This window comes from Coregonus lavaretus (genome assembly GCF_964263955.1).
Source record: "Coregonus lavaretus genome assembly, chromosome: 4".
Taxonomy (NCBI): Eukaryota; Metazoa; Chordata; class Actinopteri; order Salmoniformes; family Salmonidae; genus Coregonus; species Coregonus lavaretus.
The window spans coordinates 45,395,743-45,418,893 of NC_139991.1; the positions used below are offsets into that span (position 1 = coordinate 45,395,743).

The 23,151-nt window shown below is 40.3% G+C and overlaps 1 protein-coding gene across 1 annotated transcript; it reads left to right on the forward strand.

The window, feature by feature from the left end:
- Positions 1-1,412: 1,412 nt before the first annotated feature.
- LOC311127707 (cytosolic purine 5'-nucleotidase-like) lies at positions 1,413-20,147 on the forward strand. Its single transcript, XM_084159577.1, has 17 exons — positions 1,413-1,453; positions 3,313-3,430; positions 3,978-4,073; positions 6,727-6,818; positions 6,919-6,976; positions 7,114-7,207; positions 7,323-7,376; positions 7,582-7,665; positions 7,794-7,835; positions 7,934-8,035; positions 9,858-9,924; positions 12,823-12,993; positions 13,150-13,201; positions 13,303-13,363; positions 19,443-19,619; positions 19,739-19,834; positions 20,022-20,147. The coding sequence occupies exons 1-17, from the start codon at positions 1,435-1,437 to the stop codon at positions 20,061-20,063; spliced, it is 1,425 nt and encodes a 474-aa protein (XP_084015703.1). The 5' UTR covers positions 1,413-1,434; the 3' UTR covers positions 20,064-20,147.
- Positions 20,148-23,151: the final 3,004 nt, after the last annotated feature.

Sequence of the window (23,151 nt, forward strand, 5' to 3'; positions counted from 1 at the left end):
TGTCAGTGTCCACTATTCATGCTTCAAACCAGATATACTCCATCAGTAGCCTTGTTCATACCTCCCAGGCACCCACTGTCTCAGGGTGACTGTTGTCTCAGGGTGACTGTTGTTGTTCGCTCAAGTGAGGCTTCCTCAAGTGAAGCTTCCTCAAGTGAGGCTTCCTCAGCAACACACTTCCAGAACACGAGCTGTCAGGTGAATTATTAACAGCAACCCTATATTTTTGAACTGGCTGCTATTGGCAGGAGCAGACAGACAGACAGGCAGGCAGAGGGGGTGAGGTGTAGGCCACTCTGACAGGAGGGAGATGGGTTACTCTCCCAGGGTGTCACTGATAGAGGCTCCATATCACCTGGTGACTGAACTGATCACAGAGTCCTGAATTGATATTTACAAAAGCAATCTCTCTTTAACTAGTTTAATGCTATTTTGGGGATACTATAACATTTGGTAGGGCAATGTGGTTCTTCTGAATACAGCAGTCTATTTTCAGAAGTTCTCCATTCTGTCTATTCTTGTGGTTTCCAGTTCTTTGTTCCCTTCTTGATTCAACAAAATACTTTTTGCTATAACATATGGATTTTGTTATTACATAGGCTATCCATTAGTGAAATATAAACCTGTTAATGATGATTAGGTGGAGTTCTGTGTGGTAGAGGCTAGAGAGAACTGACGTGTAAGCTGTGCGACCACAATTTCTGCTGCAGCACCACCGACTGCAAAGTTTGATCACTTGCAGAGTGTGCTCAATGAGTTGAATCAGGATACATGAATCACGGTACGTGACTGTCATTAAAAAAGAAGCAGTGCCAAGTCTCTGAAATCTTTGCCAATACTATAGCCGCCTCCTAAAAAAGCCTTCACCTTAAATGACCTTCCTGTAGATGGACGTGGCTGTCCATGTTGGCAGGATTGACGACAGATGTTAATGAACTGATAAGAGTAGAACTGTAATGATGTGATATAGTGCAGTAGGATATAGAGCCAGATAATGCACTACCAGCTGATTTGGCTGAATGTGCAGCATAAGATATTCTTTAATGGTTGGTTTCCAAGACTATAGTTAGTGAGGCATATCCCAATGTGACCAGCCCCATTGGGCTCAAGCTGATTGATTTCCATGGGCTTGAAGCAAGTTGAGTCAATTTGTCAAAATGAGTTCTACTCTTGAAGGATGCAGCAACTGGTCTTAGACGATAGGTCAGATTTAGAGACACATTCAAGCCACACCATAAAACACCCTTGTACAGCTGATTTGGTATCCTGACAAGCTTTGACATTCCCATCTGATATCTGCTTCTCCTCAACTGACCCCTGTTTGTCTCCCAGATAATCACTTCAGAAACTCCAACTGTCCTGTTTTCCTTTGATTACAGGGTGTTCGTCAATAGGAGTGTAACATTGGAGAACATCAAATGCTATGGCTTTGACATGGACTACACTCTGGCAGGTAAGTTCATCTATACTGAACAAAAATATAAACGCAACATGTAAAGTGTTGGTCCCATGTTTCATGAGCTGAAAGAAAAGATCCCTGAAATGTTCCATATGCACAAAAAACTTATTTCTCTCAAATGCACAAATTTGTTTACATTCCTGTTAGTGAGCATTTCTCTTTTGCCAAGATAATCCATCCACCTGACAGGTGTGGCATATCAAGAAGCTGATTAAACAGCATGATCATTACACAGGTGCACCTTGTGCTGGGGACAATAAAAGGCCACTCTAAAATGTGCGGTTTTGTCACACAACACAATGCCACAGATGTCTCAAGTTTTGAGGGAGCGTGCAATTGGCATGATGACTGCAGGAATGTCCACCAGAGCTGTTGCCAGAGAATTAAATGTTCATTTCTCTACCATAAGCCGCCTCCAACATTGTTTTAGAGAACTGGGCAGTATGTCCAACCGGTTTCACAACCGCAGACCATGTGTATGGCGTTGTGTGAGCGAGCGGTTTGCTGATGTCAAAGTTGTGAACAGAGTGCCCAATGTTGGCGGTTGGGTTATGGTATGGGCAGGCATAAGCTACGGACAACGAACACAATTGCATTTTATCGATGGCAATTTTTATGAACACCACTCATTGAGCACATTTGGGATGCTCTGGATCGACGTGTACGACAGCATGTTCCAGTTCCCGCCAATATCCAGAAACTTCGGACAGCCATTGACGAGGAGTGGGACAACAGCCTGATCAACTCTATGCGAAGGAGATTTATCGCGCTGCATGAGGCAAATGGTGGTCACAACAGATACTGACTGGTTTTCTCATCCATGCCCCTACTTGTTTTTTAGGTATCTGTGACCAACAGATACATATCTGTATTCCCAGTCATGTGAAATCCAGAGATTAGGGTCTCATGAATTTAATTCAATTGACTGATTTCCTCATATGAACTATAACTCAGTAAAATCTTTGAAATTATTGCATGTTGCGTTTATATTTTTGTTCAGTATAGTAGCAAAGTAGACCTACTCCAACAAAGAGAAGATGTGATTGTACTGGTAAACGGCCAAAAAGGCTGACTTTTGGAGAAAATCAGAAAATCTATGTCTCATAAATTTAATGTGTGTAATCAGGGGGGTATACTACAAAGTAGGATTAATGAGTTAGCCAGCTAACTTTGATAAACAACCAGAAATAACTCGATTTTCTGATTCATTAAGAAAGCTAAACTTAGATTTGTGTTTTTCTTTATTTAGTAAATTAGACTATGCCCATTTCAAGCTTATCCTTCTAAAAAAAGTAAGTTATTTCAAAATATTTAGGCACGTTAGCTTGATCCTACACCTCAGAACTACACTACCGGTCAAAAGTTTTAGAACACCTACTCATTCAAGGGTTTTTCTTTATTTTTACCATGTTCTACATTGTAGAATAATAGTGAACACATTAACACTATGAAATAACACATATGGAATCATGTAGTAACCACAAAAGTTTTAAACAAATCAAAATATATTTTATATTTGAGATTCTTCAAATAGCCACCCTTTGCCTTGATGACAGCTTTGCACACTCTTGGCAAAGGGTGGCTACTTTGAAGAATCTAAAATAAAACATACATTTTGATTTGTTTAACACTTTTTTGGTTACTACATGACTCAATTTGTGTTATTTCATCGTTTTGATGTCTTCACTATTATTCTACAATGTAGAAAATAGTCAAAATAAAGAAAAACCCTGGAATGAGTAGCTGTTCTAAAACGTTTGACCGGTAGTGTATATTGAACAGCATATGAGGATACAAACATTGTTACATTTTCACTGATGAAAACTGACTGTTCATGTGTCCTGTGTGTGTAGAGTACAAGTCTCCTGACTACGAGGACCTGGGCTTTGAGCTGCTCAGAGACAGGCTGGTGTCTATAGGCTATCCCCATGAGCTACTGCATTACACCTACGATCCTACCTTCCCCACTCGGTGAGTTCTCTCTTCCTGTTGATCCCACAGACATTTGCATACTGTTGATTTTTACATGTTACGTTTGGTAGTACATAACATGACCCTTTACTCACAAATATGTTTTTCTGTTCTACATGAATTAGAACGCCTTATCATTGGGTTGATGCCAAGCGTGGTTAGTTAGGATGGGACTCTTTATGGGAGTCTACCTTTGAAATGACCCCTAACCATTATTTTTCAAGTCATTTGTTGTTCTGTGCAGTCTATTTTCTGTATCCTTGCCCCATGGGGACACTATGCTGGAGAAACATCTAACATTTTATCATTTCATCAGCAGAGATAGTTTCCCCAAAGGCCTAGGAACAGTAGAACAACAAGATCGGTCAAAATAGAGCAGAAATGAAAAGTAACCTACTGATACTATCAAGAGCAGCCACAAATCTAAAAGATATCATCATCTATCCCTCTCCCATCATTCCTCTCTCTGCTTATCTCTGCATAACCATATTCACCTCCTGCTCTCTCTTCCTCTTTTTCATCGCAATCTCTCCTCCCTCCTTCTTAGCGGCCTGGTGTTTGACACAATGTATGGTAACTTGCTGAAGGTGGACTCCAATGGAAACATTCTGCTGTGCAGTCATGGCTTCACCTTTCTAAAAAGGTGAGTGATACATCACAGGAAATACAATAGTTTGTGTGTGTGTGCGCATGTGGACGTGTTTAATTATACAAGAATAGTAAACAAACAAAAATTTGACCAACTGGGGACATTTTATTAGTCCCCACAAGGTCAAATGCTATTTCTAGAGGGTTTAGAGTTAAGGTTAGAATTAGTGTTAGAATTAGGTTTAGGGTTAGGAGCTAGGGTTAGGTTTAGGGTTAAGGTTTTCAGGTTAGGTTTAGGGTTAGGGGGTTAGGGAAAATAGGATTTTGAATGGGATTGAATTGTGTGACCGCACAAAGTTAGTTATACAAGACTGTGTGTGTGTGTGTGTGTGTGTGTTTGTTTGTTGTGAGTATACTGTTTCTCATTCTGTAACAGGATGTCCTTGGGTCAACACTGTCACTGAGGGCACATCTGCACAACCACTTTGCAAATTAATCTAAGTAGGGGAACAGGGCAATGACACGCGCACACGCACACACGCACACACAGCAAATCGGCATGTCTAGTCAGTGGGTCATCAGGGTGAAACAGCTCTTCTGTCAAACATCAAAACGAGCATGGGCACAGAAAACCATGAGGTCAACGTGACTATTTTCATATGTCTCATTTAAAATACCAAGTTTTCTGAAAGACCAATATACTATACACATCTTATCAAACTGAATTTCTTTATTCTCCTCTGGTTGTTACATTTCATAGAATAAGTAGAATACACTACCTGTGTGTAGGCTATATATTGCAGCTGTATGAAGGAGTTGTTTTTATCTTGTTGAGGGTACAGGAGATGGACTGACTGAGAAACTAGGCTATGAGAGGACAGGGGGATGGGCTGTGGGTTGCCCTGCTCTACCAGAGAACAGAGGATGTTGGAGACCAAGGGAGCCTGATCCTGACCTTGGTCAGATCCAACTGTGAGCATCTGTCTCAGTAGGCCTACATACTGCCATTATATTCAGCTTACAACATAAAACAGCCCCCATGTTCCTGGTACTTTCATGGAGGACTGAGAAATGACTGCAAAATATCCCCTAAAACTTTATTTTATTTATTTATTTACCTTTATTTAACCAGGTAAGCCAGTTGAGAACAAGTTCTCATTTACAACTGCGACCTGGCCAAGATAAAGCAAAGCAGTGCGATAAAAACAACAACACAGAGTTACATATGGGGTAAACAAAACATAAAGTCAAAAATACAACAGAAAATATATATACAGTGTGTGCGAATGTAGTAAGTTATGGAGGTAAGGCAATAAATAGGCCATAGTGCAAAATAGTTACAATTTCGTATAATACTGGAATGATAGATGTGCAAAAGATGATGTGCAAATAGAGATACTGGGGTGCAAATTAGCAAAATAAATAACAAGATGGGGATGAGGTAGTTGGGTGGGCTAATTTCAGAAAGGCTGTATACAGGTGCAGTGATCGGTAAGCTGCTCTGACAACTGATGCTTAAAGTTAGTGAGGGAGATAAGAGTCTCCAGCTTCAGAGATTTTTGCAGTTCGTTCCAGTCATTGGCAGCAGAGAACTGGAAGGAATGGCGGCCAAAGGAGGTGTTGGCTTTGGGGATGACCAGTGAGATATACCTGCTGGAGCGCAGACTACGGGTGGGTGTTGCTATGGTGACCAGTGAGCTAAGATAAGACGGGGATTTGCCTAGCAGTGATTTATAGATGACCTGGAGCCAGTGGGTTTGGCGACGAATATGTAGTGAGGGCAGCCAACAAGAGCGTACAGGTCACAATGGTGGGTAGTATATGGGGCTTTGGTGACAAAACGGATGGCATGATACATGATACACCACAAGGTGTGCAGGAATGTTAAAAGTTTTTTCTAAACATGAATTGGATGCAGATATAGCAGCACTATTTGGAATTCTTTATTCTTCCATTGGCTTACAATGGTGATGTAACCAGCTCACAAATATTAAAAAGTATATTTATATCCAGCACCTGGTGCCTTGGGATTTGCGAATGAATGTCTGTATGTGTGTGTTTACATGTGTGTTATTGCATGATTATGTGAGTTCCTTTTGACTTAGTCTTTGGGTTATTGTGAGTTGTATGTAGGACTATGTGTATCTTGTTTTTTTATCATGAAAGACTATATTGATTATACTTTAGCTGGACATGTACATAGAGGGCCTGCCCATCTTCCATTCATAAATCAGGATTTAGATGCCTTTGGGAACCCCTACCAGCAGCTAAGCTATCGAGAGGCTCCGGTTCCAGTTCAAATCCACTCAATCGTCAATGCATCCCTGCCTCATACTCTTACAGTGAGGCAGACTGCAGCGTTGCTTCAATGGAGAAAGCCAGTGGATGTTTCTATCTCCAGCTCTAGCTGAACGTCTTAGTCAAGAGACTCAAAAAAGAGAGGTCTTGTGACGTTGATAGTGCTGGTGGGTTATGTGCACTTTGGATGTTATCTTGTTATCTGTTGGCTCAGTGGGTTCTCTCTGAATGACTCATCATCCGGAAATGCTCCAATAGTAGCTGTTTGCTATTATTGGGGAGGTTGTCAGACCAGCTTACTTAATGAGTTTCTACACAGAATGCATGTTTTTGTCATGTTACACGTCTTTATATGCACCTGTGGATACTCCTTAATTTGCTGGTTGTATACATACTTTCCTTCTCTACAGGGACAAGATCCAAGACTACTACCCCAACAACTTCATTCAGAAAGGCAACACTGACCGCTTCTATATCCTCAATACTCTCTTCAACCTTTCAGGTAGCAACAACAGTGTTATTTTGTGTAGTTATGTACAATCATACTGCAAATAAAGTCAAGTAGAATGACTTTGCAATGCCCCCTCCTGCTCCTCCCACAGAGACGTATCTGGATGGTTGCCTTGTGGACCTCTTCACCAGATGCAGCAGATACGTAAAGTGAGTGGCCTCTATTTTCCTCCCTCTTCTCGCTGCCCTCTCTCTTTCTCTACTGCTGTGAGAATAGTAAATCATAAGAAAATAAGTGAATAATGTGACTGTAGTTTCTCTACTCTTTTTTTATTTTCTTTAAATAGCTGCCAGAAAGGCTTCAAACATGGTGACTTGTTCATGTCATTCAGAAGCATGTTCCAGGATGTTCGAGATGCAATGGACTATGTTCATGATACGGTTAGAATTACACAGTACATACACCACCCCATCCCTACACACATACTCACACATAATGAAACATTACTGTCTGTGTCTTTTTGTAAAGACTGACTCTCTCCATTTTGTCATACAGGGCAGTCTGAAGGAAAGCACTCTGAGGAATTTGGATAAATATGTCGTCAGAGATGTGAGTGAAAATAACTTTGAACCTCCCTTAATTGCTGTTTCATATTGGATACCTTTTTTGGATGCAGTATATTGACAAAGTGCTTTGGACATAATTTATGAGATGATACCTCAATTAATTAGTGACACTCAACAAAGTCTCTGAGATGAGTAAACTTTCTCTATCCAGAGGAATTGACCCTCTCCTTTATTCTTCTTCCCGATAGCCAAACTTGCCTGTTCTCCTGACTCGCATTAAGGAGGTGGCCAAAGTGTTCCTGGCCACCAACAGTGACTACAACTACACAGAGGTCAGTTGTTAATGTTTCATGGTACATGATGTCCATTCTATTCAATATATGATGTCTATTCTATTCAATATATGATGTCCATTCTATTCACTTTTATACTAAGGATGTGTCTTTGTTCTTTTCCCTAGGCTATCATGAAATACTTGCTTGAAACTCCACCAGGTGCCAAGGTTAGTCTAGGTGTCTCCAGTTTCAAATTAAGGAAAAGGGTTTTGGGGAACAAATTACCATTCATTCTAATGAACATTTCACAAATTTTTTTCTTAAGTACCCAAAGAAACCGTGGCGCGCCTTCTTTGACCTTGTCGTCGTGGATACCAGGAAGCCAGTGTTCTTTGCCGAGGGAACTGTGCTGAGACAAGTGGACACGGTAAGGCCCTTTCACTCATCATCACATGGTGTATATAGAAAACATCCTTTAACACACCACACAATTAGATTAATGTTCTAATCCAGAGCCATATATTTAGAGTTATGCCTTGTTCTAATTCTATATATTCAGTTACATAGCATTGTTTAAATATTCCCCATCTAATGTTAACATGGCTGCCATAGAATGTTGAGTGTCATGTATAGTGACTTCAGAAAGTATTCACACCCCTTGACTTTTTCCACATTTTGTTGTGTTACGACGTGGGATTAAAATTGATGTAATTGTAATTTTTGGTCAATGATTTACACAAAATACTCTAATGTCAAAGTGGAGAAAAAATTCTAGCATTTGTAAAGAATTCATGAAAAATAAAACACTAATATATCTTGATTAGATAAGTATTCAAAGCCCTGAGTCAATACATGTTAGAATCACCTTTGGCAGCGATTACAGCTGTGAGTCTTTCTGGGTAAGTCTCTAAGAGCTTTGCACACCTGGATTGTGCAACACTTGCCATTTATTCTTTTCAAAATTCTTCAAGCTCTGTCAAATTGGTTGTTGATCATTGCTAGGCAACCATTTATAGGTCTTGCCATAGATTTTCAAGCAGATTTAAGTCAAAACTGTAACTTGGCCAGTCAGGAACATTCACTGTCTTCTTGATAAGCAACTCCAGTATAAATTTGGCCTTGTGTTTTAGGTTATTGTCCTGTGTCTGGTGGAAAGCAGATTGAACCAGGTTTTCCTAGAGGATTTTGCCTGTGCTTAGCTCCATTCTGTTTATTTTTTATCCTGAAAAACTCCCCAGTCCTTAACGATTACAAACATATGCATAACATGATGCAGCCACCACTATGCTTGAAAATATGGAGTGTGGTACTCAATAATGTGTTGCATTGGATTTGCCCCAAACATAACACTTTGTAATCAGGACATGTTTTGCAGTATTGCTTTAGTGCCTTGTTCCCCAATAGGATGCATGTTTTGGAATATTTTTTATTCTGTACAGGCTTCCTTCTTTTCACTCTGTAAATTAGATTAGTATTGTGGAGTTACTACAATGTTGTTGATCCATCCCCATTTTTTTTCCTATCACAGCCATTACATTCTGTAACTGTTTTAAAGTCACCATTGGTCTCATCGTGAAATCTCTGAGGGGTTTCCTTCCTCTCTGGCCACTGAGTTAGGAAGGACGCATGTATCTTTGTGGTGACTGGGTGTATTGATATGCCATCCAAAGTGTAATTAATAACTTCACCATGCTCAAAGGGATATTCAATGAACTCTTTTTTTATATTTACCCATCTACCAATTTTTACCCATCTACCAATTGGAAAACCTCCCTTGTCTTTGTGGTTGAATCTGTGTTTGAAATTCACTGCTCGTCTGAGAGACCTTACAGATAATTGTATGTGTGGGGTACAGAGATGAGGTAGTCATTGAAAATCATGTTAAACACTATTATTGCACACAGAGTCCATGTAACTTATTATGTGACTTATTAAGCAAAGTTTTACTCCTGAACTTATTTAGGCTTGCCATAACAAAGGGGTTGAATACGTATTGACTCAAGACATTTCAGCTTTAAGTTTTTTATTAATTTGTAAAACGTTCTAAATACATAATTCCACTTTGACATTATGGGGTATTGTGTGTAGTGGAAAGAAATCAATTTTGAATTCAGGCTGTAACACAACAAAATATGGAAAGGTCAAGGGTGTGTATACTTTCTGAAGGCACTATAAATGCATCATAATGCAGAAACCACATTGGCCCAACTCTCTATATACATGGCTCTGTTCATATCTACCCAACATAGAACACAGGGAAGCTTCGTATCGGAACATACACTGGAGACATCCAGCATGGAACTGTCTACTCTGGAGGTAAGAATTAAAATGTTAATCCCAGCTAGCACATAACAATATGTTTCTTAGAGCTTGGTGAGAGCATGGTTGTCCTATGGTTATTTTCCATACAACCTTCCCACAACTTTCTGGGAATGGTGCAGGATAGTTGATTGGCTTTGGAACATTCTCAGCACATTTCTTGACAAAAAAACATTATATTCTTGGTATTTCATTACTTTAACAGAACGTTTCCTAAAAGTTAAAACATGGTTACATTTAATAATAATGTACAGAGAACGTTCTAAGAATTTATTTAAAATCATATACAGTGAGGGAAAAAAGTATTTGATCCCCTGCTGATTTTGTCCGTTTGCCCACTGACAATAAAAAAATATATATATATTTATATAAAAAATATATATATAAAAAAAAAATAATAATAATAATAATAATAATACATTGTAAAGTGGTTATCCCACTGGCTATAAGGTGAATGCACCTATTTGTAAGTCGCTCTGGATAAGAGCGTCTGCTAAATGACGTAAATGTAAATGTAAATGTAAATGATCGGTCTATAATTTTAATGGTAGGTTTATTTGAACAGTGAGAGACAGAATAACAACAAAAAAATCCAGAAAAATGCATGTCAAAAATGTTATAAATTGATTTGCATTTTAATGAGGGAAATAAGTATTTGACCCCTCTGCAAAACATGACTTAGTAGTTGGTGGCAAAACCCTTGTTGGCAATCACAGAGGTCAGACGTTTCTTGTAGTTGGCCACCAGGTTTGCACACATCTCAGGAGGGATTTTGTCCCACTCCTCTTTGCAGATCTTCTCCAAGTCATTAAGGTTTCGAGGCTGACGTTTGGCAACTCGAACCTTCAGCTCCCTCCACAGATTTTCTATGGAATTAAGGTCTGGAGACTGGCTAGGCCACTCCAGGACCTTAATGTGCTTATTCTTGAGCCACTACTTTGTTGCCTTGGCCGTGTGTTTTGGGTCATTGTCATGCTGGAATACCCATCCACGACCCATTTTCAATGCCCTGGCTGAGGGAAGGAGGTTCTCACCCAAGTTTTGACGGTACATGGCCCCGTCCATCGTCCCTTTGATGCGGTGAAGTTGTCCTGTCCCCTTAGCAGAAAAACACCCCCAAAGCATAATGTTTCCACCTCCATGTTTGACGGTGGGGATGGTGTTCTTGGGGTCATAGGCAGCATTACTCCTCCTCCAAACACGGCGAGTTGAGTTGATGCCAAAGAGCTCGATTTTGGTCTCATCTGACCACAACACTTTCACCCAGTTCTCCTCTGAATCATTCAGATGTTCATTGGCAGACTTCAGACGGGCCTGTATATGTGCTTTCTTGAGCAGGAGGACCTTGCGGGCGCTGCAGGATTTCAGTCCTTCACGGCGTAGTGTGTTACCAATTGTTTTCTTGGTGACTATGGTCCCAGCTGCCTTGAGATCATTGACAAGATCCTCCCATGTAGTTCTGGGCTGATTCCTCACCGTTCTCATGATCATTGCAACTCCACGAGGTGAGATCTTGCATGGAGCCCCAGGCCGAGGGAGATTGACAGTTATTTTGTGTTTCTTCCATTTGTGAATAATCGCACCAACTGTTGTCACTTTCTCACCAAGCTGCTTGGTGATGGTCTTGTAGCCCATTCCAGCCTTGTGTAGGTCTACAATCTTGACCCTGACATCCTTGGAGAGCTCTTTGGTCTTGGCCATGGTGGAGAGTTTGGAATCTGATTGATTGATTGCTTCTGTGGACAGGTGTCTTTTATACAGGTAACAAGCTGAGATTAGAAGAACTCCCTTTAAGAGTGTGCTCCTAATCTCAGCTCGTTACCTATGTAAAAGACACCTGGGAGCCAGAAATCTTTCTGATTCAGAAGGGGTCAAATACTTATTTCCCTCATTAAAATGCAAATCAATTTCTAACATTTTTGACATGCGTTTTTCTGGATTTTTTTGTTGTTATTCTGTCTCTCACTTTTCAAATAAACCTACCATTAAAATTATAGACTGATCATTTCTTTGTCAGTGGGCAAACGTACAAAATCAGCAGGGGATCAAATACTTTTTTCCCTCACTGTACATTCCGTTTTCAGCATCAACAAAACTCTATCTTAAGTGTGCTCAAGTGTGAAGGCCGCGCCCACTAATTGGCTTGAAGAGTGTTTTTTTCTTTTTAAATGGGGTCTGTTTGAATAGACTAAAATGAACAGCTTTGTATGAGTAAAAAAAAAACATGGAATGCTAGTTCAATCCTGGTGGCACAGTGGACTAATTCCATGGATAGAGAACAGAAGATCATACGTTAGAATCTCACTGACACTGTGCCACAATAAAAAATAAATGTGTTTGCATGATTAATGCCTAAGTAAATTAATTTCCATGTGTCTATCTGTGCTTGGCGTTGAAAACAGTTAACCTAAGCTAGCAGTGTTATTAAAAGTCTTATTTAATTATCTTCAAATAGCCTATAATTTCCGTTTTCAGAACGTTAATAAAACCTCCCAGGAAAACTTTCAGGGAACCATAGTAAAACGTTCTCAGAACCTCCCTGCAACCTACAAATGTATGTTCCCAGAACAGGTGAAGTTTTCACTTCCGTTCTCAGAACATTTAAAAAACGTTCAGTTTTACCGGTTAGGAAACCAATAAGAAACCGAAAACGTACATTCCCCCAACTTCCAAGCAACCAAATGTTCTAGCTGGGATATTATCATCAAAAAAGGTAACATATTCTAGGAAGAGGGACAGAGAGGAAATGGGAAGATAGGAGAAAGGGATTAAGATCGTATTAAATTGAGAGAGGAATAGTGAGTTTCACCAATCTTGGTTTCAGTGGGAGCCAATCAGTGGGTGTCACATCTCCTCAACTTTCCATCCTCTTTTATCTGTCTATCCTCCCTGCAGGCTCCTCAGACATTGTATGTGACCTGCTGGATGTGAAGGGGAAGGACATTCTCTATGTAGGGGACCACATCTTTGGGGACATCCTGAAGTCTAAGAAGAGGCAAGGTTGGAAGACCTTCCTAGTGGTGCCTGAGCTGGCCAAGGAGCTGCAGGTGTGGACAGAGAAGAACCGTAAGTACAAACATGGTCAACCTCCTCTTCATGACCTCACAGTGACCCTAAAACTGACCTATCATATACCACACACATACATCACATGGTCACTTGACATACCTTAGGTAATGTAATCTTGGACACCATTTTGATGAGTGTCTCTTTTTCCTCAAGATCTCTTTGAAGAGCTGAAGCATCTTGATATATTTTTAGCTGAGTTGTACAAGTGAGTGGGCATTTCCTTTGTTGTATGAGTGACACTCGCCTGTTATTGCACTTGACAGAGCTGTGCATGATGTTGTCAATCTGACTGGCCTCTCTCCTTAGGCACATGGACAGTAGCTGTAGAGAGTGCCCAAACATAACTGCCATTCAGACCAGGATGAAGGTAAACCATGCCCACTGACACATACAGTGCCTTGCAAAAGTATTCATCCCCCTTGGCGTTTTTCCTATTTTGTTGCATAACAAACTGTAATTTAAATCGATTTTTATTTGGATTTCATGTAATGGACATACACAAAATAGTCCAAATTGGTGAAGTGAAATGAAAAAAATAATTTGTTTCAAAAAATTATAAAAAGGAAATAACGGAAAAGTGGTGCGTGCATATGTATTCACCCCCTTTGCTATAAAGCCCCTAAATAAGATCTGGTGCAACCAATTACCTTCAGAAGTCACATAATTAGTTAAATAAAGTCCACCTGCGTAATCTAAGTGTCAGATGATCTGTCACATGATCTCAGTATACAGTGAGGGAAAAAAGTATTTGATCCCCTGCTGATTTTGTACGTTTGCCCACTGTCAAAGACATGATCAGTCTATAATTTTAATGGTAGGTTTATTTGAACAGTGAGAGACAGAATAGCAATAAAAAAATCCAGAAAAACGCATGTAAAAAATGTTAGAAATTGATTTGCATTTTAATGAGGGAAATAAGTATTTGACCCCTCTGCAAAACATGACTTAGTACTTGGTGGCAAAACCCTTGTTGGCAATCACAGAGGTCAGACATTTCTTGTAGTTGGCCACCAGGTTTGCACACATCTCAGGAGGGATTTTGTTCAACTCCTCTTTGCAGATCTTCTCCAAGTCATTAAGGTTTCGAGGCTGACGTTTGGCAACTCGAACCTTCAGCTCCCTCCACAGATTTTCTATGGGATTAAGATCTGGAGACTGGCTAGGCCACTCCAGGACCTTAATGTGCTTCTTCTTGAGACACTCCTTTGTTGCCTTGGCTGTGTGTTTTGGGTCATTGTCATGCTGGAATACCCATCCACGACCCATTTTCAATGCCCTGGCTGAGGGAAGGAGGTTCTCACCCAAGATTTGACGGTACATGGCCCCGTCTATCGTCCCTTTGATGCGGTGAAGTTGTCCTGTCCCCTTAGCAGAAAAACACCCTAAAGCATAATGTTTCCACCTCCATGTTTGACGGTGGGGGTGGTGTTCTTGGGGTCATAGGCAGCATTACTCCTCCTCCAAACACGGCGAGTTGAGTTGATGCCAAAGAGCTTGATTTTGGTCTCATCTGACCACAACACTTTCACCCAGTTCTCCTTTGAATCATTCAGATGTTCATTGGCAAACTTCAGACGGCCCTGTATATGTGCTTTCTTGAGCAGGGGGACCTTGCGGGCGCTGCAGGATTTCAGTCCTTCACGGCGTAGTGTGTTACCAATTGTTTTCTTGGTGACTATGGCCCCAGCTGCCTTGAGATCATTGACAAGATCCTCCCATGTAGTTCTGGGCGGATTCCTCACCGTTCTCATGATCATTGCAACTCCACGAGGTGAGATATTGCATGGAGCCCCAGGCCAAGGGAGATTGACAGTTATTTTGTGTTTCTTCCATTTGCGAATAATCGCACCAACTGTTGTCACCTTCTCACCAAACTGCTTGGCGATGGTCTTGTAGACCATTCCAGCCTTGTGTAGGTCTACAATCCTGTCCCGGACATCCTTGGAGAGCTCTTTGGTCTTGGCCATGGTGGAGAGTTTGGAATCTGATTGATTGATTGCTTCTGTGGACAGGTGTCTTTTATACAGGTAACAAGCTGAGATTAGGAGCACTCCCTTTAAGAGTGTGCTCCTAATCTCAGCTCGTTACCTGTATAAAAGACACCTGGGAGTCAGAAATCTTTCTGATTGAGAGGGGGTCAAATACTTATTTCCCTCATTAAAATGCAAATCAATTTCTAACATTTTTTACATGCGTTTTTCTGGATTTTTTTGTTGTTATTCTGTCTCTCACTGTTCAAATAAACTACCATTAAAATTATAGACTGATAATTTCTTTGTCAGTGGGCAAACGTACAAAATCAGCAGGGGATCAAATACTTTTTTCCCTCACTGTATATACACCTGTTCTGAAAGGCCCCAGAGTCTGCAACACCACTAAGCATGGGGCACCACCAAGTGAGCGGCACCATGAAGACCAAGGAGCTCTCCAAACAGGTCAGGGATAAAGTTGTGGAGAAGTACAGATCAGGGTTGGGTTATAAAAAAATATATCAGAAACTTTGAACATCCCACGGAGCACCATTAAATCCATTGTTAAAAAATGGAAAGAATATGGCACCACAACAAACCTGCCAAGAGAGGGCCGCCCACCAAAACTCATGGACCAGGCAAGGAGGGCATTAATAAGAGAGGCAACAAAGAGACCAAAGATAACCCTGAAGGAGCTGCAAAGCTCCACAGCGGAGATTGGAGTATCTGTCCATAGGACCACTTTAAGCCGTACACTCCACAGAGCTGGGCTTTACGGAAGAGTGGCCAGAAAAAAGCCATTGCTTAAAGAAATAAGCAAACACGTTTGGTGTTCGCCAAAAGCCATGTGGGAGACTCCCCAAACAGAAGGTACTCTGGTCAGATGAGACTAAAATTGAGCTTTTTGGCCATCAAGGAAAACGCTATGTCTGGCGCAAACCAAACACCTCTCATCACCCCGAGAACACTATCCCAACAGTGAAGCATGGTGGTGGCAGCATCATGCTGTGGGGATGTTTTTCATCGACAGGGACTGGGAAACTGGTCAGAATTGAAGGAATGATGGATGGCGCTAAATACAGGGAAATTCTTGAGGGAAACCTGTTTCAGTCTTCCAGAGATTTGAGAATGGGACGGAGGTTCACCTTCCAGCAGGACAATGACCCTTAGCATACTGCTAAAGCAACACTCGAGTGGTTTAAGCCCAGACCTCAATCCAATTGAAAATCATTGGTATGACTTAAAGATTGCTGTACACCAGCGGAACCCATACAACTTGGAGGAGCTGGAGCAGTTTTGCCTTCAACAATGGGCAAAATTCCCAGTGGCTAGATGTGCCAAGCTTATAGAGACATACCCCAAGAGACTTGCAGCTGTAATTGCTGCAAAAGGTGGCTCTACAAAGTATTGACTTTGGGGGGGTGAATAGATATGCACGCTCAAGTCTTCTGTTTTTTTGTCTTATTTCTTGTTTGTTTCACAATAAAAAATATTTTGCATCTTCAAAGTGGTAGGCATGTTGTGTAAATCAAATGATACAAACCCCCCCAAAAAGCATTTTAATTCCAGGTTGTAAGGCAACAAAATAGGAAAAATGCCAAGGGGGGTGAATACTTTCGCAAGCCACTGTAATCCCTCTCTGAGAAATGCTCTAACACAGTGGTTCCCAACTCCAGTTCTCGAGTACCCCCAATAGCCTCGGACAAAAAAAACTGATTCAACTCATTTAGTTGATTAGTTGACAAGTTGGATCATGTGTGCTTGTTCAGGGTTACAGTAAAAATGTGTACTGTTGGGGGTACTGGAGGACCAGGGTTGGGAAACACTGCTCTTACACATCCACACATCATCCACCGATGTTGTGTTTTTATGTGTTTCCCAGGCATAATGTTATCATAACTACACCTGAGTGAGGTCATTTTCAGTCTAGCTTTATGATGCTGCTAAATACATTTTGTGACTATCCCACATGAAAAAATACTATAGTATACTATAGTATAAATACCATAGTATTTGCTGTAGTGTTTTTGCGGACCTTACTGTAGTATTCACTAAAGTCAGCAAAAATACTACAGTGAATATAATATAAATACTGTAGTAAAATAACTGTAGTATATGCTATAGTAATAGTAATTAATGTAGTGTTTTTGCAGATTGTCGTATACTGTAGTATTTACTGTAGTGTTTTTGCAGACTGCACTATACTAATAGTATTTACTGTAGTGTTTTTGCAGACTGCACTATACTAATAGTATTTACTGTAGTGTTTTTGCAGACATTACTGTAGTATTTACTATAGTTTTTTTGTTTTATTATCTTGAACATAGAAGTGGAGGCTTTCTCCTTGAGGAAACCTACTAGAGAAATACTAAAGAGCAAGTTTTCCATAACCTGTAGGTAGGTAGGACTGGGGACTGAACAGATAGTTCTGAGATTCTGCTCTTTTCTATAACCTCTATGGAACACAATATACAGTGCCTTTGGAAAGTATTCAGACCCCTTGACTTTTTCCCCCAAAATTTTTTTTTACATATTTTGTTACGTTACAGCCTTATTCTAAAATGGATGAAATAAAATCCTCAGTAATCTACACACAATACCCAATAATGACAAAGCGAAAACAGGTTTTTAGAAATGTTTACAAATGTATTAAAAATTAAAAACAGAAATACCTTATTTACATACGTATTCAGACCCTTTGTTATGAGACTCGAAATTGAGCTCATGTGCATCCTGTTTCCATTGAACATCCTTGAGATGTTTCTACAACTTGATTGGAGTCCACTTATGGTAAATTCAATTGATTGGACATGATTTGGAAAGGCACACACCTGTCTATATAAGGTCCCACAGTTGACAGTGCATGTCAGAGCAAAAACCAAGTCATGAGGTCGAAGGAATTGTCCGTAGAGCTCCGAGACAGGATTGTGTCGAAGAAGCAGATCTGGGGAAGGGTACCAAAACAGTTCTGCAGCATTGAAGGTCCCCAAGAACACAGTGGCCTCCATCATTCTTAAATGGAAGAAGTTTGGAACCACCAAGACTCTTCCTAGAGCTGGCCACCCGGCCAAACTGAGCAATCGGGGGAGAAGGGCCTTGATCAGGAAGGTGACCAAGAACCCGATGGTCACTCTGAAAGAGCTCTAGAGTTCCTCTGTGGAGATGGGATAACCTTCCAGAAGGACAACCATCTCTGCAGAACTCTGCCAATCAGGCCTTTATGGTAGAGTGGAAGAGTGGCCAGACAGAAGCCACTCCTCAGTAAAAGGCACATGACAGCCCGCTTGGAGTTTGCCAAAAGGCACCTAAAGATTCTCAGACCATGAGAAACAAGATTCTCTGGTCTGATGAAACCAAGATTGAACTCTTTGGCTTGAATGCCAAGCGTCACGTCTGGAGGAAACCTGGCACCATCCCTACGGTGAAGCATGGTGGTGGCAGAATCATGCTGTGGGGATGTTTTTCAGCGGCAGGGACTGGGAGACTAGTCAGGTTCGAGGCAAATATGAACGGAGCAAAGTACAGAGAGATCCTTGATGAAAACCTGCTCCAGAGCTCTCAGGACCTCAGACTGGGGTAAAGGTTCACCTTCCAACAGGACAATGACTCTAAGCACACAGCTAAGACAACGCAGGAGTGGCTTCGGGACAAGTCTCTGAATGTCCTTGAGTGGCCCAGCCAGAGCCCGGACTTAAACCTGATCGAACATCTCTGGAGAGGCCTGAAAATAGCTGTGCAGCCACGCTCCCCATCCAACCTGACAGAGCTTGAGAGGATCTGCAGAGAAGAATGGGAGAAACTCCCCAAATACAGGTGTGCCAAGTTTTTAGCGTCATACCCAAGAAGACTTGAGGCTGTAATCGCTGCCAAAGGTGCTTCAACAAAGTACTGAGTAAAGGGTCTGAATACTTATGTAAATGCAATATTTATGTTCTTTATTTTTTATAAATTAGCAAAGATTTCAAAAAAACTATTTTTGCTTTGTCATTATGGGGTATTGTGTGTGGATTTTAGAATAAGGCTGTAACGTAACAAAATGTGAAAAAAGTCAAGGGGTCTGAGTACTTTCTGAAGGCACTGTATGGTATATAGTTAGCATGTAGGTTTCTCACTTATGGGTGGCACAAATTGGGACACGGGGGAGGGGAATGGGTATATGCAAATTAAATACTGTATTATTCACTGTAGTTAAAAAAGTGTAGTGTTTTTGTGGACTGTAGTGGTTTTGCTGACATTACTGTAGTATTTACTAGTGTTTGTTTTGCACATAATACTGTCGTATTTACTATAGTATTCTACAGTATATTACAACCTTCTATAGTTAGTACTACACCTGATTGAGGGATACTACAGTGTGTAGTATAGTATTCTACCGTATACTATAGTTTACTACAGAATTATATAGGAAGTACTGTAGTATTCTATAGTAAACTGTAGTATTTTTTCATGTGGGGTACGTCGCCTTGTGTCTTATAGGTGGTGACCTTTAGGATGGATCTGTCCTATGGGCAGATGGGCAGCCTGCTGCGGAGTGGCTCCAGACAGACTCTGTTTGCCAGCCAGCTCATGCGTTACGCTGACCTGTACTCTTCCACCTGCATCAACCTGCTCCACTACCCCTTCAGTTACCTTTTCAGAGCCCCACCTGTCCTGGTGAGTCCCACCTCAGATATCCCTTTGATAATAACAGGGACATGCATCTCCTCTTGCATAAAATCTCTTGCTGAAATTACCATGAAAAAACATGGATTTGTCTTCCTGATGTTGTCAAGATGCCCCATGAGTCCTCGGTGGATAATCACCCCCTTGACTTCCCTTCACCTGAGTTCTCTGCTCTGGATCATGTTCAGAAGATAGCTGAAGCCAAGGTTTGACACTCATACCTACACTTGCAGCTATCTGTTATTTACAAATGTTGCATTTTCCGTTGAAATAAACACTGGATTTATCTGTTAAAATAGACAGTCTTGCTTTAAGTCCTGAAAAAGTATATATTTGTTGTCAATCTTCCATAGTCCATATTGATTTTAAAATATAACCTTTATTTTCTTACAGAGGGCAAATGAAGGTAACACAGCGGAACTGAAAGACACATGAGGATGTATTTGACAAAACAATTATTCAGTTTTGACATGACTATTCCTCCAGATCTAAAAAAAAAAAAAAAAAACGGTGGCTGTGTGTTTTTTGGTAAGGCAATTTTCTTTCTGGACAACAATATATGACATATATAGCGCCACCTGCTGGAATACCGTTTTATAACTCGTTTTTCATCAACCACCCCAGCATTTACCCCATGTGATCAGTATGCCTAGGGTTAGGGTTAGGGAAAATACAATTTGGATAGACACTGATTCTAGGTTAATGTATATAAGTGAATATTTGTCTTAATAATATATATATATATATATATATATATATTTTTTTTTTGCTTGTCTATTTAGCTACAGTACTTTTACATGTCCTATATGCAATACTGATTTTGTTCCTTGTGCAAATGTATATTAACTTCAATGAGCATGTAAACTGAAACATGCTAAGGTGACCGTTTCTGAAAAGTCACGTATTTGTGGTGAATTATTATGCAGGTTGGCTCATGTAGCCTATGTTCAATAAGGATGTAGCTAGCTCCTCTGTGGTGGACATGCTTGTGTGGTGGATATTACTTGACCATGGTTAGATGGATTTATAAAAATTATTACATACAGTATAACACATATTTACTTTTTACTTTTTCTCTTGTTGGCTACTCTTCACAGCATACCCTATTTTGTTTTTAGAATCCTAACCTAGCCTATGGGGACTCTGTAATTAGCTGTTTGTCCTAAACAATCATAGATACAATAAAAGTATGGAGTCCAAAACATGTGTCCTTTCTATAACGGTTAAACAAAATTACAGCATTTTAACATTAATTTAAGTGTGACAAACAAGGTTCTTGAGGTGTATGTATGCTCTCTGCCCATTGGATGGCATCAAATCGTTATTCTGTGCAAAACGCTTGCAGCCCACTGCACTGTATGCAAACCTATGGGTGGGATGTAATTTTTATAATCAAAACTTGGAAGACTATACTGTAGGTTCATAATGTGTTTCTTCCACATTCAAAATAACAGGGATTAAAACCCCTTTACCATCGAAAGCACTGGTCCATTGAAATGTGAAGTGAATAATATAACTGAATTAATCGAATAACACAAATATTGAATGTTCAAATAGGCTACAGTCATATTGAGGTGCAAGCGTGTGCTACTGGCCCAATGGATGTTTTTTCGTTGCCTCTCGCCAAATCGTTGAAAATATGAATAACATCCGATTACTGCATTTGCTGTCAAAATCATTTTCGTAACGATTTGCTTTTGGTAACACAGATTCATAGGCAGAATTTAAGCACTTTAGCTATGTGTCCATGGGCGTATGACATTTTCTCGTATAGCCTAATCTTAAAGTTTTCAGCTGTTTTAAATTATTTATTTCATCAGCCTTCAAATGATGAAATAAATAGGCTTAGTTATATTTAATACATCTCATAAATGTAGAAACCTAGGCCTAATTGGTATTTTCCGGTTGAAAACATATGGTTTATTCTTCCTATTTTCACTGCTAAATGTGGCCCCAAAGATTGAGGCTGGGTCACGTTCGGGAACACGGGCTCGTCATGTGTATCCACTTTGCCCTTGTTCCTCATTATTCACGAGCCCTTTCTATACAATGGCCAATCATTGCAGTTAGCCTTGACTATCGTGACTATAGCTACACAAGATTTAATTGCATATCCTTGCTTTTCAAGACAAAAACATGACACAACTGTTCAAGGAAATGTGGCCTTTACATAGCCTACAATTTACCAAGTAGATCTATAAATAAATTAAATACAAATGATTCTTTAACTATACAATGAAGACCAATTTCAATGATGAATCAAAGGATTTCAATGTACAGTATTAACATTTCAATATTGAGACTCAATCTAGATAGCGACAAAATAAAAAATAAAGTCTGGCATCTAAAGAAAAGTAATACCACTATGACAACAGTTCATGTTAACCTAATGATTAAATGTTTGCAGTTTTCTTTTTGATCTTATTTTGCTCAAATAAACATATAGGCGACCTCATTTATTCTAACAGCAGACCAACACAAAACTCTGATTAAAACCATACCTTTTATTTACTCAAAAGCATACATTTTAACATTATGAAAAAGTTTTTTGTGAATCAATCAAAAAACGTGTTTTTTTGTGAAACAATTGGAGTACATTGTGTCTCACACAGCCCTGTGAGACCTCTGTATGACTAGCTAATTAACTCATTAACTTATCCTCTACAGTTAACAGGGTGTAATGGAGCTTGCCTGAGCCACACACAAGTGGTGCTCCAAAGCACTGACCTGTTGGATTCAGTGCAGGACGCTCAGTGCTCTACCCAGTCAGATATGACTGCAGACACACACCACCTTGGCACTGTCCCCCATTCCACACATTCCAGGATTTCCCAGAAAGCATTGCAAGCAAGCCTCAACAAGTCACATTCTTCACTCTGGGGAATTTCGCATACTCAAGTGGCTGAGATAGATCTGCTCCACCTTACTAATACTGACTTCACTTCAAGATTAAATCAAATCAATGATCAACAAATATCTTGTCCCTCCCTCAAGCAAACAAAGTCACTTTTTAATTAAGATTCTTAAAAAATGTACAAAGCCTGGGTAAGTACACTACATGACCAAAAGTATGTGGACACCTTCTCATCGAACATCTCATTCCAAAATCATGGGCATTCATATGGAGTTGGTCCCCCCTTTGCTGCTTTAACAGCCTCCACTCTTCTGGAAAGGCTTTCCACTGGATGTTGGAACATTGCTGCGTGGACGTGCTTCCATTCAGCCACAAGCATTAGTGAGTTCGGGCACTGATGTTGTGCGATTAGGCCTGGCTCGCAGTCGGCGTTCCCATACATCACAAAGATGTTCAATGGGGTTGAGGTCAGGGCTCTGTGCAGGCCAGTCAAGTTCTTCCTCACCGATCTCGACAAACCATTTCTGTATGAACCTCGCTTTGTGCACCGGGGCATTGTCATGCTGAAAAAGGAAAGGTCCTTCCCCAAACTGTTGCCACAAATTTGGAAGCACAGAATCGTCTAGAATGTCATTGTATGCTGTAACGTTAAGATTTCCGTTCACTGGA